Below are 16,690 nucleotides of genomic sequence, written 5' to 3'. Positions count from 1 at the left end.
TTGCAACTATCATATGTAGCAAAATGGGAGCGAGATATAGGTAACATTCTAAACAACGACGAATGGTTCCAGATTTGGAGATCAACCAATTGTGGTGCCCGCAATACACTGATGTTAGAAACATCGTATAAAATCCTATTATGCTGGTACTTAGTCCCTACAAGAATTGCTCACGCGGTTCCAGGTCATTCTAAAGACTGCTCCTCCCCAGAAAATATGTTTCACATATGGTGGTCCTGCACTCGAGTCAAAAGACTGTGGATTAGAGTATACTTCCTAATCTATACAGTAGCTAATCAAAACCTGCGTAAAAACCCATGGGAAGCCCTACTGAACAAAAGGATTGCAAATATATCTCCAAACTCTAGAAAGCTGATTTCGTTCTTCATCCTAGCCACAAAACAAACTATCGCTCGACCTTGGCAAAATACCTCACTGGTCTTCTCTGAGGTCAAATGCTGAATAAATTTGTACCTGATTAATGAGAAATTACCATCAATTTCAGAGGATAGGTATGACAGATTTCTGAATATTTGGACCCCATGGATAGATTACACCATCCCTACAGTGGAGGCTGGCATCTCAACTGCACTATAAATACAAAGCCCGAAAGCTAACCTTGGGGATCCCGCCCCCCTTGGGTTGCTGCCCCATAAGAGAAGAACATCCCTCACCCCCTCGATACCCCACCCCAATACCTGCCTACCTCCCTCCTTTTCCCCTTCTGCAAGTTGGTCCTGGCCAGGCCAATGAGGTTTTTGAATCGTTTTTCAAACAAAACAACAAAGAAAGCTAGAGAAGAATCTGGCTATAATAGATTAGAATTGTACTATTACCACTAACCCAGCCAGCCTTGTACGCCTTCATACATTATCTCAATGTTATATTCCTTTGTAAAATGAAACATTTTTATTAAAAATTGTTAAAAAAAAAATGTTAGCCCTCTGTGATTTTTATGGATAACTTGCTCAGAAAAAAAATAAAGATTATTATTTTTAAAATTAAGATTGGGAAACCTAAAGCGAGATAAGTCTGCATGTCCCTGACTGCCTGCCATACATCCGCCACCAGGGCCACAGGATATTTATTTTGACATCTTTCAAGAGGCTTTGGTGACATATGGCAGATTTGACAACCCTGTCGTGTATCTGGGAGTTCTCCCCTTTGTCTGGGAGGCTCATGGACATTATGGAAGAGTTGACAAGCATGTAATAATCTTCACTGTCTTCTGTTTTGTCTGTTTTACATTTAGAACAATGGAAATCCATGTTTTCACAGTCACCAATGTAACAGCGGGTGTTGCCATCCTGGGAGCTCTGTATACCAAGCATTTTGTGTACCAAAATATGGTAAAACTCGGAAATGTCTCGGCCCGGTGAGTACCTGTAACCAGCTGTTGTCCTGGTTTCTCATCCACACACAGTATAAGGGCTCAGTCACACGGGCGTTTGTACGCACGTCTGTCAGTTGCATTTGCTGGCTGCATTTAAATAGAACCAATGCTTTTCAATGGGAGTGTGCACATGTGCGAATTTTAAATGAGCATAAACATACGTGGCAAAAATTATAGGACACCGGTTCGCAGAATGCATGTAACTGCGGCAAACGGGTGTTGTGTGTAAGTGAAACCCGTGGATGTGAAACACCTTGCGCTCAATGGGGCTGGCCCCATTGACCACAGGTGGAACCCCTGAATGTGACAGCATCCAGCTGTTTCACATCCAAGGAATCCCCTGCTGCAGCTGTCAGCCACAGCAGGGGATAGCGGGCAGCACACTTTTTCCCGCCGTGACGCCCGCTTCGGGGACGCAAATTTTTGAACGCATAACTGATGCATTCAAAAATTTGTGCGTCAAAATGCCCGTTTGACTGAGCCCTAAGGCGTCGTTTACACGGGTTTTAAACTGGCATATTCATGTTAGATTGTTCTGCCATGGTTATGTCCATTTAATCCATGGTAGAATATTGAAGTTATAGTTTGGAGTTCTGCTGTAGTCAATGGGGTAAATGCGCATTCGCCCGCCGGATCTGGTTTCCATGTGATTGTCATGTTAATTATTATTGCTGTAATGTTGATTTCAAAATCTGCATGAAAAAAATGTGTCCTATATGATCTACAGCCGGGATCTGCCTGCCAATTCATGGAATGCTAAAATGGTGTGAAATGGGCAGAAAATTGGGTGCAGAATCTGTATTTTAGGGTGACTACCCACTAGCGTTTTTTTTACTGCTAAATTTGCAGCGTTTTTTTTTTCTGCAGGGGTCTATGAGCTATGGACTTGTAAAGCTAAAATCGCGATCGCACAAAATCGCGATTTCGCGGTAAATCGCGATTTTAACATTACAAGTCCCATAGACCCCTGCAGAAAAAAAAAAACCGCTGCGAATTTCACAGTGAAAAAAAATGCTAGTGGGTAGGAGCCCTAATTCAGAGGCAAAATACCCCATGAGAGCAAGAACTATAAGACATGTCTGTCTAAGTAACTATTTGCATTGCCATAAAAAAAAAATCCTGAGCACTTTATCTTCTAACCTTACATCAAGCTGATCCTCTTTTATCCCTCCTGGAAATGTATAGCTGAATCCACTCTCGGAGTGCTTGTACATGTAGCATTAGTGCGCCGCGCACTTTTACTGCATATCACATTTCCAATGCAGTTTTTAGATGCATGGGTTTTACAGATACAAAATATTAAAACCTCGTTTCATCTGTACAAACCGTCGCAGCTAAAGACGACATAAAATACTGCTGTCATTCAAGGAAAAACCCCATACGATTGGTGACGTAGTGTCAGACAGGACATTCTTGGTACATGGACCTCCAGCCTCACACTGCATTTCTAATCACTGAGTTTAAATGTTTCAAATGATTCAATAAAAATGATCAAATCCGACAAAAAAACCCTGAAAACCTACTGATACAAAGATGCAAGAGCAGGAACACCCCAGCTCCCTGCAGCAGGCAGAAAGACACAATGCTATATGGAGGAGCACAGGTGCAGAATACTGATGTACGACCGCTCTCACACCAACCATACACTGGGGGGCTGCTAGTATTATACCTGCACATAGAGGAGGCTTGTATAGGGGGCCAGTCACACTACATGTAGTGCACCTTGCAGGCTTACAGCAATTAGTGATGCCCCTACTATTACATCAAAGGAGTTGTCCTGCATATTTTAAGGGCTCGTTCAGACAAGCAGAGATTCACACATTTTTCCGCACAGAAAAAAACGCAACGCGCGTGCAGGAAAAAATCTGCACCTATAAAAGATAGAACATATAATAATCTTTATTTGTATAGCGCCAACTTATTCCGCAGCGCTTTCAGGCATGGGATAAATGTAAAACAATGCAGCAATTACAATGTGAGGTACATTCAGTTTGAAACAAATGGGGTGTGGGTTGTACAGGAGGTGCAAGGGGGGCAGGATTTAGTATGCTACCCTGAAGAGGTGCATTTTTACGGCACATCTGAAATTTTGTGCATTGGGAATTGTCCAGATGCCTTGGGGTAGAGGATGGGTGCTGCTCTGGGGAAGTCCTGCAGGTGAGCATGGGAGGTTCGTATTACAGGGGTGTTTAGTCTGAGTGTGTTAGTAGATCGGAGTGAGCGAATTGGGTGGTGTACTGGCAGGAGGGAGGCGATGTATGGTGGCGCAGCGCCATGCAGAGCTTTGTGGGTGAGGTTGAGGAGTTTAAATTTAGTTATGCAGTGGATAGGCAATCAATGTAGCGACTTGTACAGTGTAGAGGCGTCTTAGAAACGGTTGGATAGAAAAAAAGAGCCTAGCTGCCGCATTTAGTATGGATTGGAGCGAGTCTGGTGTGGGGGAGGCCAATGAGTAGCAAGTTGCAGTAGTCGAGTCGGGAGTGGATGAGGGCGAGTGGATGAGTGTCTTTAGCGTGTCTGTGGTGAGGAACGGACGTTTTTTTAGCAATATTTCTGAGGTGCATGTGGCATGTTTGAGCCAGAGATTAGAAATGGGGGGTAAAGGAGAGGTGTCCAATGTGACCCCAAGGCAGCGGGCATGCTGTCTGGGGGTTATGAAGGTCCCAGACACTGGAATGGAGATGTTGAGGGGAGGTCGGTTGGAAGGCGGAAAAATTAGGAGGTCAATTTTAGAGAGGTTTAGTTTGAGAAAAAAGGAAGACATAGTATGGGTGATACAGACAGTCGGCGATACAGACAGTCAAGCCCTTATACAGCTGAGTCAACGGAAAAATAAAAAAGTTATGGCTTTTGGAAAATGGAGATGAAAAAATACCAAAAATCGTTTGGTGCTCAACGTCAAAATAGGCCACATCATTAAGGGGTTAATAACAAAAGCTGAGCTTTTCTTTTTTGTTTTCAAGCATAAAGTGTTATTAACCAACCATCCGGTGGGGCTGACCACGCCCCTTGGAAACCGTATTTATTAACCAGAAAAAAAAGTCAGGCGGGCTGACCACGCCCCATAGATGACTTTTTTACATTTATTTTCAAACGTAAGGTGTCATCAATCAACTGCAAACCCAAATTCACTAGAAAAACTAACTGCAACTTTTATTTTAATTATGAGTGTATGGACTTTTTTTTTTCTCACTAGCTGAACCAAATACCCATATAAACACGTTTTTTAATACTTTTTTTTTTTCTCCACCAAACCTTCCAACAACATCTCAAATAATAAAGAGAACATATAAACTCCATGCAGGTTTTGTCCTTGGTCAGATTTGCACATAGTATTCCAGCATTGGAAAGCAGCGGTCCTAACCACTAAACTACGCACCCTGCAGAATCAACAATCTTTAGACCTTTGGCGGGATCTCCATCTGCCGGGTTAACCGTCGCAAAAGAAAAAACTTCACTATCGATTAAGTTAGGCAGGCCCTCGACGGATGCCTGGCTGGTCAGTTTTTGATCAATGTGTACTGTAATGATTTTAAGACTGTAACCAAATCTCAGTCACTCGTTTCTCTTGACGGGTCCAAACAATTTTTCCATGCATTGTTACATGATGACTTACCAGCTAGACCGACCTCCGGCGCTGCCAAGGGTAGGGTCCTCGCCAACCTGCCGCGTTGACTCCTTCTGTGTCAGGCCGAGTGCTGCCGCCTGCTCCTAGGCAAAGCCCCTCGAGCCGTTCCCTCTGCGATACTCCGGACTGGCGGCTACCGTGAGCGCATCTGCTTCCAGCGGCGAACCTGCCCGTCACTTGGAAAGTATGACAAAGAAATTGACGGCGGTCGGTGACGACTCAACTGGTAATGCCGTTCCTGATGCCTGCTCTCTACATCACCGCTACCAGCCTCGCGTGCCCCTGCATTCCTCCTATTGCTCACCAACTTCCTCCCCCATTCGCCTTCAAGCAGAGAGTGTGAGACGCACTGTGTTCCCTTGCGACCTCCATCTACCTACGCCTGCCCTACTGCCCCTGCTGCCTATGCTGTGTGGGCTAAGAGACCCCTTGCCTTCTGCAACTCCCCGTCTCTCAATACCAAACTGGGCTATCTGCCCTGCATGCTGGCAGCCCGTGCAGGGGAGCGTGGGGCAGCATGCCGTATGCTATCAGAAGGCTGAGGACACGTGTCCCAGCACCCCCTGCACGCGCTGCAGCTGAACCTCTGCCTTTTTTACGGACTGTTGGAGCCTTATCCCCTGGCCCTGCAATACCTCCCTCTGCTAAGATCCAACAATTTTTGTGCCCTCCTCTTCCTGCTCCTAAACCTATCCCTTTCCGGTCACTGACCTCACTCCTGTAACTCCGCCCCCAGTCCCTGGCAGCTTCGTTAAGCACTCTGCTGCCTTCAAGGTCTGGGGATTTACAGTACATAATGGCTGGCTATATACAGTGGTCTGGGGATTTACAGTAAACTATGGCTGGTTATACACAGGGGTCTGGGGATTTACAGTACACTATGGCTGGCTATATACAGGGGTCTGGGGATTTACAGTACACTATACCTGGTTATATACAGGGGTCTGGGGATTTACAGTACGGTATGGCTGGCTATATACAGTGGTCTGGAGATTTACAGTACACTATGGATAGTTATATACAGGGGTCTGGGGATTTACAGTACACTATGGATAGTTATATACAGGGGGCTGGGGATTTACAGTACACTATGGCTGGTTATATACAGGAGTCTGGGGATTTACAGTACACTATGGTTGGTTATATACAGGTGCCTGGGGATTTACAGTATACTATGGCTGGTTATATACAGGGGGCCGGGGATTTACAGTACACTATGGCTGGTTATGTACAGGGGTCTGAGGATTTACAGTACACTATGGATGGTTATATACAGGGGTCTGGGTATTTACAGTACACTATGGCTGGTTATATACAGGGGTCTGGAGATTTACAGTACACTATGGATGGTTATATACAGGTGCCTGGGGATTTACAGTACACTATAGCTGGTTATATACAAGGGTCTGGGGATTTACAGTACACTATAGATGGTTATATACAGGAGTCTGGATTTACAGTATACTATGGCTGATTATATACAGGGGTCTGGGGATTTACAGTACACTATGGCTGCCTATATACAGGGGTCTGGATTTACAGTACACTATAGACGGTACAATTTGCTTGTACAGCTGTTGTTTTTATGGTTTTTGTAAGCATCTCCCCAGTTTACACAAGACAATGTGATGCCGGCAAACAAGGATCTTCATGTCCACATAGTAAATTAGATCTGCTGACAAGGGAGCGTTTGCTTGTTTGTCAACTGATTGCGGGCAAAACTTCATAAGAGAACAATCAGCAACGAGCATTCATATTAACCCTTGTGCTGCTGATCATCAGCCCATGATAAAGAGTTTTAGATGGAACGTAAGTCCTTATGGAAAATTCAGCCCCGTGTTAAGTTGCCTTTACATGAGACGACTATTGTCTGAATAATCTCTGGAAACAGCAATTTTAGTGATAACGGTTCATTATCAATATGGCCACCGACAGAGCAATGAGTGATAATTTGCTCACTATTTGCTGGTCGTCTCATTGCAGCTCACTGAAATAATAGTCGCTGGTTGATCAAAAGTCCTCTTGTGTAAAGTAACAGTCGTTTGTGCTTGAAAGATTTGTGCATTTGTTTAAATGGCTGTCTCCTATGATGATAAGTCACCAAAGAACTATTGAACAATAAGTTATCTGCGTAAATGCAAATAATAACTCCCACTTGTACACTTCAGTGACACTTTGTGAGCTGGAGCCTGACAGACAGTTCCTTCATGCAAGGGTGCATTCACACGAGCGCGTGGTTGTGCATATATACGTGCGCACAAAACCGGCGCACCCACATACGTGCACAAACATGCATGAATGTATGTCCGTGCAGCATTGCTTTCAATGGGGCCACGGCTGCTGGTGGCCCCATTGAAAACAATGGCGTGCCGGAAACCCTGAAAATCATTCATATCTGGTGCAACTAGTCGCTTGAGTCCCATCACTGTAATGAAGTTCTTCCAGCAGGCGTGGATTTAAAATCCTCGCCTGCTGAAAGGGCTCTGTCTGATTGGCTGAGCGCTTAGCCATTCATTGAATGACAGCTGAGCGCTGCCTGTGATTGGTCACAGCGCTTAGCCAATCACAGCAGCACTCATAGTAACATAGTTCGTAAGGCTGAATGAAGACAATGTCCATTTAGTCCAGCCTGTCTAGCCTCCTGTTTTGTTGCGGCCATTCATTGAATTCATTGAATGGCCGAGCGCTGCCTGTCATTGGCTGAGCGCTGTGACCAATCCCAGGCAGCGCTCAGCTGTCATTCAATGAATGGTTAAGTGCTCAGCCAATCAGACGCAGCCCTTTCAACAGGCAGGAATTTTAATTCTCCACCTGCTGAAAGAACTTTATTACAGTGACGGAACCAAAGGGGCTAGATGCGCCTGAGACCCAGAAGGGGCAGAGAGGTGATTATTAGAGATGAGCGAGCACCAAAATGCTCGGGTGCTCGTTACTCGAGACGAACTTTTTGCGATGCTCGAGGGTTCGTTTCGAGTAACGAACCCCATTGAAGTCAATGGGCGACCTGAGCATTTTTGTATATCGCCGATGCTCGCTAAGGTTTTCGTTTGTTAAAATCTGGGCAATTCAGAAAAGTGATGGGAACGACACTGCAACGGATAGGGCAGGCGAGGGGCTACATGTTGGGCTGCATCTCAAGTTCCCCGGTCCCACTACTAAGCCACAATAGCGGCAAGAGTGGGCCCCCCTCCTCCCAACAACTTTTACTTCTGAAAAGCCCTCATTAGCATAGCATACCTTAGCTAAGCACCATACTACCTCCAACAAAGCACAATCACTGCCTGCATGACACTCTGCTGCCACTTCTCCTGGGTTACATGCTGCCCAACCCCCCCCCACCCCCCGCACGACACAGTGTCCACAGCACACACCAAATTGTCCCTGCGCAGCCTTCAGCTGCCCTCATGCCATACCACCCTCATGTCTATTTATAACTGCGTCTGCCATGAGGAGGAACCGCAGGCACACACTGCAGAGGGTTGGCACGGCTAGGCAGCGACCCTCTTTAAAAGGGGCGGGGCGATAGCCCACAATGCTGTACAGAAGCAATGAGAAATCCAATACTGTGCCACCTCCATCCGGAGCTGCACACGTGGGCATAGCAATGGGGAACCCATGTGCCACACACTATTCATTCTGTCAAGGTGTCTGCATGCCCCAGTCAGACCGCGTTTTTTTTATAAATAGTCACAGGCAGGAACAACTCCGCAATGGGAATTCCGTGTGCACCCACAGCATGGGTGGCTCCCTGGAACCCACCGGCGGTACATAAATGTATCCCATTGCAGTGCCCTGGACAGCAGAGCTAACGTCAGATTAAATGCAGGTGGGCTTCAGCCCACACTGCATGCCCCAGTCAGACTGGGTTTCTTTAGAAGTGGACAGATGTAGTTACAACTCTGTGTGGACCCACAGCATGGGTGGGTGCCAGGAAGCCACCGGCGGTACATAAATATATCCTATAGCATTGCCCATCACAGCTAAGGTAATGTCGTGCTTAATGCAGGTGGGCTTCGGCCCACACTGCATGCCCCAGTCAGACTGGGGTTCTTTAGAAGTGGACGGATGTAGTTACAACTCCGTGTGGACCCACAGCATGGGTGGGTGCCAGGAAGCCACCGGCGGTACATAAATATATCCCATTGCATTGGGTGACACAGCGGTGACACAGTCTTGCTGGGGAGCCATAAAGCTGTCAAGGGCCTTAGAGAGTGTTGCCCTGCCTGTGCTGTACATGCTGCCTGATCTCCGCGCCTCCCCTGCTACCTGACCCTCGGAACTGCGCCTTCGGCTACTAGCGCTGTCGTATGGGAATTCTACCATCAGTTTGTCCGCCAGGGTCCTGTGGTATAGCAACACTCTCGAACCCCTTTCCTCTTCGGGTATGAGAGTGGAAAGATTCTCCTTATACCGTGGGTCGAGCAGTGTGTACACCCAGTAATCCGTAGTGGCCAGAATGCGTGCAACACGAGGGTCACGAGAAAGGCATCCTAACATGAAGTCAGCCATGTGTGCCAGGGTACCTGTACGCAACACATGGCTGTCCTCACTAGGAAGATCACTTTCAGAATCCTCCTCCAACTCCTCCTCCTCCTCCTCTGGCCATACACGCTGAAAGGATGACAGGCAAGCAGCATGTGTACCCTCAGCCAAGCTGTCTCTTCCCCCTTCCTCCTCCTCCCCCTCCTCCACGCGCTGAGATATAGACATGAGGGTGCTCTGACTATCCAGCGACATACTGTCTTCCCCCGCCTCCGTTTCTGAGTGCAAAGCGTCTGCCTTTATGCTTTGCAGGGAACTTCTCAAGAGGCATAGCAGAGGAATGGTGACGCTAATGATTGCAGCATCGCCGCTCACCACCCGGGTAGACTCCTCAAACTTTCTAAGGACCTGGCAGATGTCTGCCAACCAGGCCCACTCTTCTGAAAAGAATTGAGGAGGCTGACTCCCACTACGCCGCCCATGTTGGAGTTGGTATTCCACTATAGCTCTACGCTGCTCATAGAGCCTGGCCAACATGTGGAGCGTAGAGTTCCATCGTGTGGGCACGTCGCACAGCAGTCGGTGCACTGGCAGATTAAACCGATGTTGCAGGGTGCTCAGGGTGGCAGCGTCCGTGTGGGACTTGCGGAAATGTGCGCAGAGCCGGCGCACCTTTCCGAGCAGGTCTGTCAAGCGTGGGTAGCTTTTCAGAAAGCACTGAACCACCAAATTAAAGACGTGGGCCAGGCATGGCACATGCGTGAGGCTGCCGAGCTGCAGAGCCGCCACCAGGTTACGGCCGTTGTCACACACGACCATGCCCGGTTGGAGGCTGAGCGGCGCAAGCCAGCTGTCAGTCTGCTCTGTCAGACCCTGCAGCAGTTCGTGGGCCGTGTGCCTCTTATCTCCTAAGCTGAGTATTTTCCGCACGGCCTGCTGACGCTTGCCCACCGCTGTGCTCCCACGCCGCGCGACACCGACTGCTGCCGAAGTGCTGCTGCTGACACATCTTGAGTGCGAGAAAGAGGTTGCGGAGGAGGAGGGTGGTTTAGTGGAGGAAGCATACACCGCCGCAGATACCAGCACCGAGCTGCGGCCCGCAATTCTGGGGGTGGGTAGGACGTGAGCGGTCCCAGGCTCTGACTCGGTCCCAGCCTCCACTAAATTCACCCAATGTGCCGTCAGGGAGATATAGTGGCCCTGCCCGCCTGTGCTTGTCCACGTGTCCGTTGTTAAGTGGACCTTGCCAGTAACCACGTTGGTGAGGGCGCGTACAATGTTGCGGGAGACGTGGTCGTGCAGGGCTGGGACGGCACATCGGGAAAAGTAGTGCCGACTGGGAACCAAGTAGCGCGGGGCCGCCGCCATCATACTTTTGAAAGCCTCTGTTTCCACAACCCTATATGGCAGAATCTCCAGGCTGATAAATTTGGCTATGTGCACGTTTAACGCTTGAGCGTGCGGGTGCGTGGCGGCATACTTGCGCTTGCGCTCAAACACTTGCGCTAGCGACGGCTGGACGGTGCGCTGAGAGACATTGCTGGATGGGCCCGAGGACAGCGGAGGTGAGGGTGTGGGTGCAGGCCAGGAGACGGTAGTGCCTGTGTCCTGAGATGGGGGTTGGATCTCAGTGGCAGGTTGGGGCACAGGGGGAGAGGCAGCGGTGCAAACCGGAGGCGGTGAACGGCCTTCGTCCCACCTTGTGGGGTGCTTGGCCATCATATGTCTGCGCATGCTGGTGGTGGTGAGGCTGTTGGTGGTGGCTCCCCGGCTGATCTTGGCGCGACAAAGGTTGCACACCACTGTTCGTCCGTCGTCTGCACTCTCAGTGAAAAACTGCCAGACCTTTGAGCACCTCGGCCTCTGCAGGGTGGCATGGCGCGAGGGGGCGCTTTGGGAAACAGTTGGTGGATTATTCGGTCTGGCCCTGCCTCTACCCCTGGACACCGCACTGCCTCTTGCAACCTGTCCTGCTGCTGCCCTTGCCTCCCCCTCTGAAGACCTGTCCTCAGTAGGCGTAGCAAACCAGGTGGGGTCAGTCACCTCATCGTCCTGCTGCTCTTCCTCCGAATCCTCTGTGCGCTCCTCCCTCGGACTTACTGCCCTTACTACTACCTCACTGATAGACAACTGTGTCTCATCGTCATCGTCCTCCTCACCCACTGAAAGCTCTTGAGACAGTTGCCGGAAGTCCCCAGCCTCATCCCCCGGACCCCGGGAACTTTCCAATGGTTGGGCATCAGTCACGATAAACTCCTCTGGTGGGAGAGGAACCACTGCTGCCCAATCTGAGCAGGGGCCCCAGAACAGTTCCTGGGAGTCTGCCCGCTCCTCAGAATGTGTCATTGTAATGGAGTGAGGAGGCTGGGAGGAAGGAGGAGCAGCAGCCAGAGGATTCTGAGTTGCAGCAGTGGACGGCGCAGAACTGTGGGTGGACGATAGATTGCTGGAAGCACTTTCTGCCATCCACGACAAGACCTGCTCACACTGCTCATTTTCTAATAAAGGTCTACCGTGTGGACCCATTAATTGTGCGATGAATGTGGAGACGCCAGAAACGTGCCTCTCTCCTAATCCCGCAGTAGTCGGCTGCGATACACCTGGATCAGGAGCTCGGCCTGTGCCCACACCCTGACTTGGGCCTCCGCGTCCTCGGCCGCGTCCACGTCCTCTAGGCCTACCCCTACCCCTCAGCATGCTGTATTACCAGTAATGCAGAAACAGAACGCTGTAATTAAATGTGCCGCTTATTGGCCTGTAGTTGGAGGCTGACTTTGCTTACGGAACACCAGGAAATAATTTGGCGCAAGCCTGCTGTAACACTTAGCTGGCTGCGTATGATTTTGTAGAACTACTACACCCAGCACAGACGGACCCAGAACACTGAGCACAGTGACAGGCAGGCCAAATAGATTTTTTCCCCCAATTTTTTTTGCTAAGGCCCACTGCTTATATTCAATTAATAATATGTCTTCTGTCCCTGCCTACGCACTTCTGTCCCTGGAGTGTGTCACAGAACTGCAGAGTGTTGCACTATGAACTGCAACACAGCGGTGATTTTAGAGCCCAGACAGAGCCAGGAAATAATTTGGCGAAAGCCTGCTGTAACACTTAGCTGGCTGCGTATGATTTTGTAGAACTACTACACCCAGCACAGACGGACCCAGAACACTGAGCACAGTGACAGGCAGGCCAAATAGATTTTTTCCCCCAATTTTTTTTGCTAAGGCCCACTGCTTATATTCAATTAATAATATGTCTTCTGTCCCTGCCTACGCACTTCTGTCCCTGGAGTGTGTCACAGAACTGCAGAGTGTTGCACTATGAACTGCAACACAGCGGTGATTTTAGAGCCCAGACAGAGCCAGGAAATAATTTGGCGAAAGCCTGCTGTAACACTTAGCTGGCTGCGTATGATTTTGTAGAACTACTACACCCAGCACAGACGGACCCAGGACACTGAGCACAGTGACAGGCAGGCCAAATAGATTTTTTCCCCCAAGTTTTTTTGCTAAGGCCCACTGCCTATATTCAATCAATAATATGTCTTCTATCCCTGCCTAAGCACTTCTGTCCCTGGAGTATTACTGCAGGGCGCAATGCTCTGCACGGCCGATATACCAAAAAAAAAAAAATGTGCAACACTGCAAAAAGCAGCCTCCACACTACTGCACACGGTTAGATGTGGCCCTAAGAAGGACCGTTGGGGTTCTTGAAGCCTAAAATACTCCTAACACTCTCCCTATAGCAGATCAGGCAGCAACAGCACTTTCCCTCCTCTATGTCTGAATGCATCTGTGGCGAGCCGCGGGAGGGGCTGATTTTTATACTCGGGTGACACCTGATCTCCCCAGCCACTCACTGCAGGGGGGTGGTATAGGGCTGGAACATCACAGGAGGAAGTTGTAATGCCTTCCCTGTCTTTCAATTGGCCAGAAAAGCGCGCTAACGTCTCAGAGAGGAAACTGAAAGTAACCCGAACATCGCGTGGTGCTCGTTACGAGTAACGAGCATCCCAAACACCCTAATATTCGATCGAGTATCAAGCTCGGACGAGTACGTTCGCTCATCTCTAGTGATTATGTATTTTTTTTAAGTTTTACTACAACTAGAATTAATTTTCAGTGAGGGGCTCATATTAATAGCCCTTTCTCAAAAATCACTGCATGGGTGCCGGCATCCTATTGCTTTCAATTGAAATCAATCGGAGAGCTTTGCAATCCTCTGTCACTGTGCTGTTACAGTGTTCAGTGATGAGGGGACTCCCCGCGGGGAATATTGACATGCACCACTGACCTATGGTGCACGCATGTCCTATCTTTTACAGGTACACCTGTTATCACGCCTGTAAAACAAAGACATATGAACACACCATAGGGAACCAATGGTTCTAATAGACGAGTGGTTATGTGCGCACATATGTATGGACATAAACACGCTCGTCTGAATGCACCCTAAAGGTACCTTTCAGCATCACAGATTGAATTCCCGACCACTTTGTCCGGAATATGAGATTGTCTTTTTATATAACTCCATTTTCACAAACAGCACAAAATTTATACTGAAAATCTGCCTTTAATTTCTGCACCAAGATCAACAATCAAATCAGCCCATTATTAGCGACCCCTGGGACCTGCACCTATCTCTAGTTGTGGACTGCACTACCCTGGTCTGACTGTATGTAGTGGCCAGGTGTGGTCAGCAGTTACGGAAACAGCCGAGTAGTCCTATAATATGGCTTTTGCTTCAGCCATAAATAGTGGCATACATACAGCAGTCTCACTGTACTACTGGTGGGCTTCATAATATTACTTCTACATAACATCAAATATAGGTACAAGCAGCACTCTTTTCTAGCTTCAATAAAGCAGGACTGTATTCATTATGCACGTCACAGAAGGGAACTTGAATCTAAAAATTCCAGATAGATCACAGATATTAACAGTGGGTGGGCGCATCTCCGATGCCCCCCACTCTCGCTGCAGGAGGCTGGCTACTAGTGACAGCCGACTCCCGCTGCAGGATAGTGCGAGATCTGCTATGATCTCGCGCTATCCCTATGACTTAAGTACCCCGCTCCCATGACGTACCCTTACATCATGGGGAGGGAAGAGGTTAAACAAGGGCTTCTAGTGTCCTGAGGTTATCCAGGGGGCGTGGTCAGCCCACCTAATGGTTTTTGTTATTAAACATGGGTTTCTAGTGTCCTGAGGTTATCCAGGGGGCAGAGTCAGCCCGCCTGACAGTTGTTATGGCTTCTAGTGTCCTTGCGGTTATCCAGCCTTCTCTGGGGGGCTTGGACCTGCCCGACTGAAAGCGTATCAAGTCTGGTGATGATTTTATGGTTGTCTGGGAATAAGTTTTAAATGCAAAAGAGCAGCTTTCAGAAGCCCGGATGTTATCCGGGGGGCTCGGGCCCATCCGATGGAAAGAGGAACAGAGTGGTTATCAAAAGCTTGAAAGTTATGAGTAAACTGCAGTCGCGCACCCTCGGTTATTTCGCTCAATTCAAGGTTGAAGTGTTGCCTCTCCTTAATGTTGAAGGTGGCAGAAAAACTAGAAATATATATTTAATAATTATAATAGTGTGGTTGATGTTATTACTATTAATAATATAGTGATGAGGATAATAATGATGATGATTATAATAATAGGAAGAAAAAGAAACCCTTTGGTGATGAGAGAGGGATTTTAGTGCAGTGTGTTTCTTGACAGTTTTTGCTCTTATAATTGTAGTATCCCCGTCTGTCATGCGGGAGATCGCTGTCTGTTTCCCCAACAGGAGCCACAGCTGATGGGGAAGAAGGTTTCAGGGATATAAGGGTAGAGATAGGTTGATACTAGAGATGAACAAGCATACTCGTCCAAACTTGATGCTCGTTCGAGTATTAGGGTGTTTGAGATGCTCGTTACTTGACCCCCAACGGTCTTTCTAAGGGCCACATCTGACCGTGTGCATTACTGTTGTGGCTGCTGGAAGCAGTTTTGCACCAAATTTTTTTTCTGTCATCTCGGGCTGTGCAGGCTATTACAGCTGTAGCGTTCTCAGTCTGCAGTCAATTATACAGAGTATAGGGGCAGTACTGGTGAGGCAGGGACAGTGGTAGCGTAGAATCCTGTCTACAAGAACCCCAACGGTCCTTATTAGGGCCACATCTGACCATGTGCATTACTGTTGTGGCTGCTGGGAGTAGTTTTGCACCCCCAAATTTTTTTTTCATCTCGGGCTCTGCAGACTGTTACAGCTATAGCGTTCTCAGTCTGCAGTTGATTATACAGAGTATAGCGGCAGTACTGGTGAGGCAGGGACTGTGGTAGTGTAGAATCCTGTCTTCAAGAACCCCAACGGTCCTTCTTAGGGCTACCTGTGACCGTCTGCATTTTACTGCGTGGCTGCTGGGAGTTGTAGTGCTTCCGTATTACGCAGCTAGGCCTTTTTGCAGCCTTGCGTATAATTTTTTTCTGGCTGCAGTTTGTGTTACATAACCGCTGTCAGCCTCCAACTGTACGCCAATAATTCCCTAATTTTTTACAGCGCTGTGTGTCTGCTGTCACCTTCAGGCACAGCGTACGGCGACACCCACTGATAGAGGGAAAGTCATATTCACACTATATAGCCTGTATTCTTTTTCAATTTTTTTTTAAAAAGCTCCTTCTTACGGCTACCTGTAACTGTCTGCATTTTACTGCGTGGCTGCTGGGAGTTGTAGTGCTTCACTATTACGCAGCTAGGCCTTTTTGCAGCCTTGCATATTATTTTTTTCTGGCTGCAGTTTGCGTTACATGATCGCTGTCAGCCTCCAACTGCACGCCAATAATTCCCTAATTTTTTACACCGCTCTGTGTCTGCCGTCAGCTTCAGGCACAGCGTACGGCGACAGCCCCTGATAGAGGGAAAGTCATATACACGCTATGTAGCCTGTATTCTTTTTCCAAAAAAATTACAATAAAAGCTCCTTCTTAGGGCTACCCCTGACCATCTGAAATTTACTGTGTGTCTGGTGGGAGTTGTAGTGAATCACTATTGCGTCGCTAGGCCTGTTTGCAGCCTTCTGTATTCTTTGTTTCTGCCTGGAGTTAGCGTTACAATACCGCTGTCAGCTTCCAACTGTATGCCAATAATTCCATAATTATTTACACTGCTCTGCGTCTGTCGTCAACTTGACGCACAGCGTGCAACGACAGCC

At 48.2% G+C, this 16,690-nt stretch overlaps 1 protein-coding gene across 2 annotated transcripts in view; it reads left to right on the top strand.

The window, feature by feature from the left end:
• Nucleotides 1-16,690, top strand: part of LOC136614437 (leucine-rich colipase-like protein 1) — a 167,757-nt gene that overhangs the window by 61,838 nt on the left and 89,229 nt on the right. For both annotated transcript variants that reach the window (XM_066594113.1, XM_066594112.1), the window contains exon 3: nucleotides 1,253-1,375. In XM_066594113.1, the coding sequence (XP_066450210.1) occupies nucleotides 1,253-1,375 (123 nt within the window). The remainder of the gene's footprint in view (nucleotides 1-1,252; nucleotides 1,376-16,690) is intronic.

This window comes from Eleutherodactylus coqui, chromosome 1, assembly GCF_035609145.1.
Source record: "Eleutherodactylus coqui strain aEleCoq1 chromosome 1, aEleCoq1.hap1, whole genome shotgun sequence".
NCBI classification, from domain to species: Eukaryota; Metazoa; Chordata; class Amphibia; order Anura; family Eleutherodactylidae; genus Eleutherodactylus; species Eleutherodactylus coqui.
This window is presented reverse-complemented; position numbering and strand designations above follow the sequence as displayed.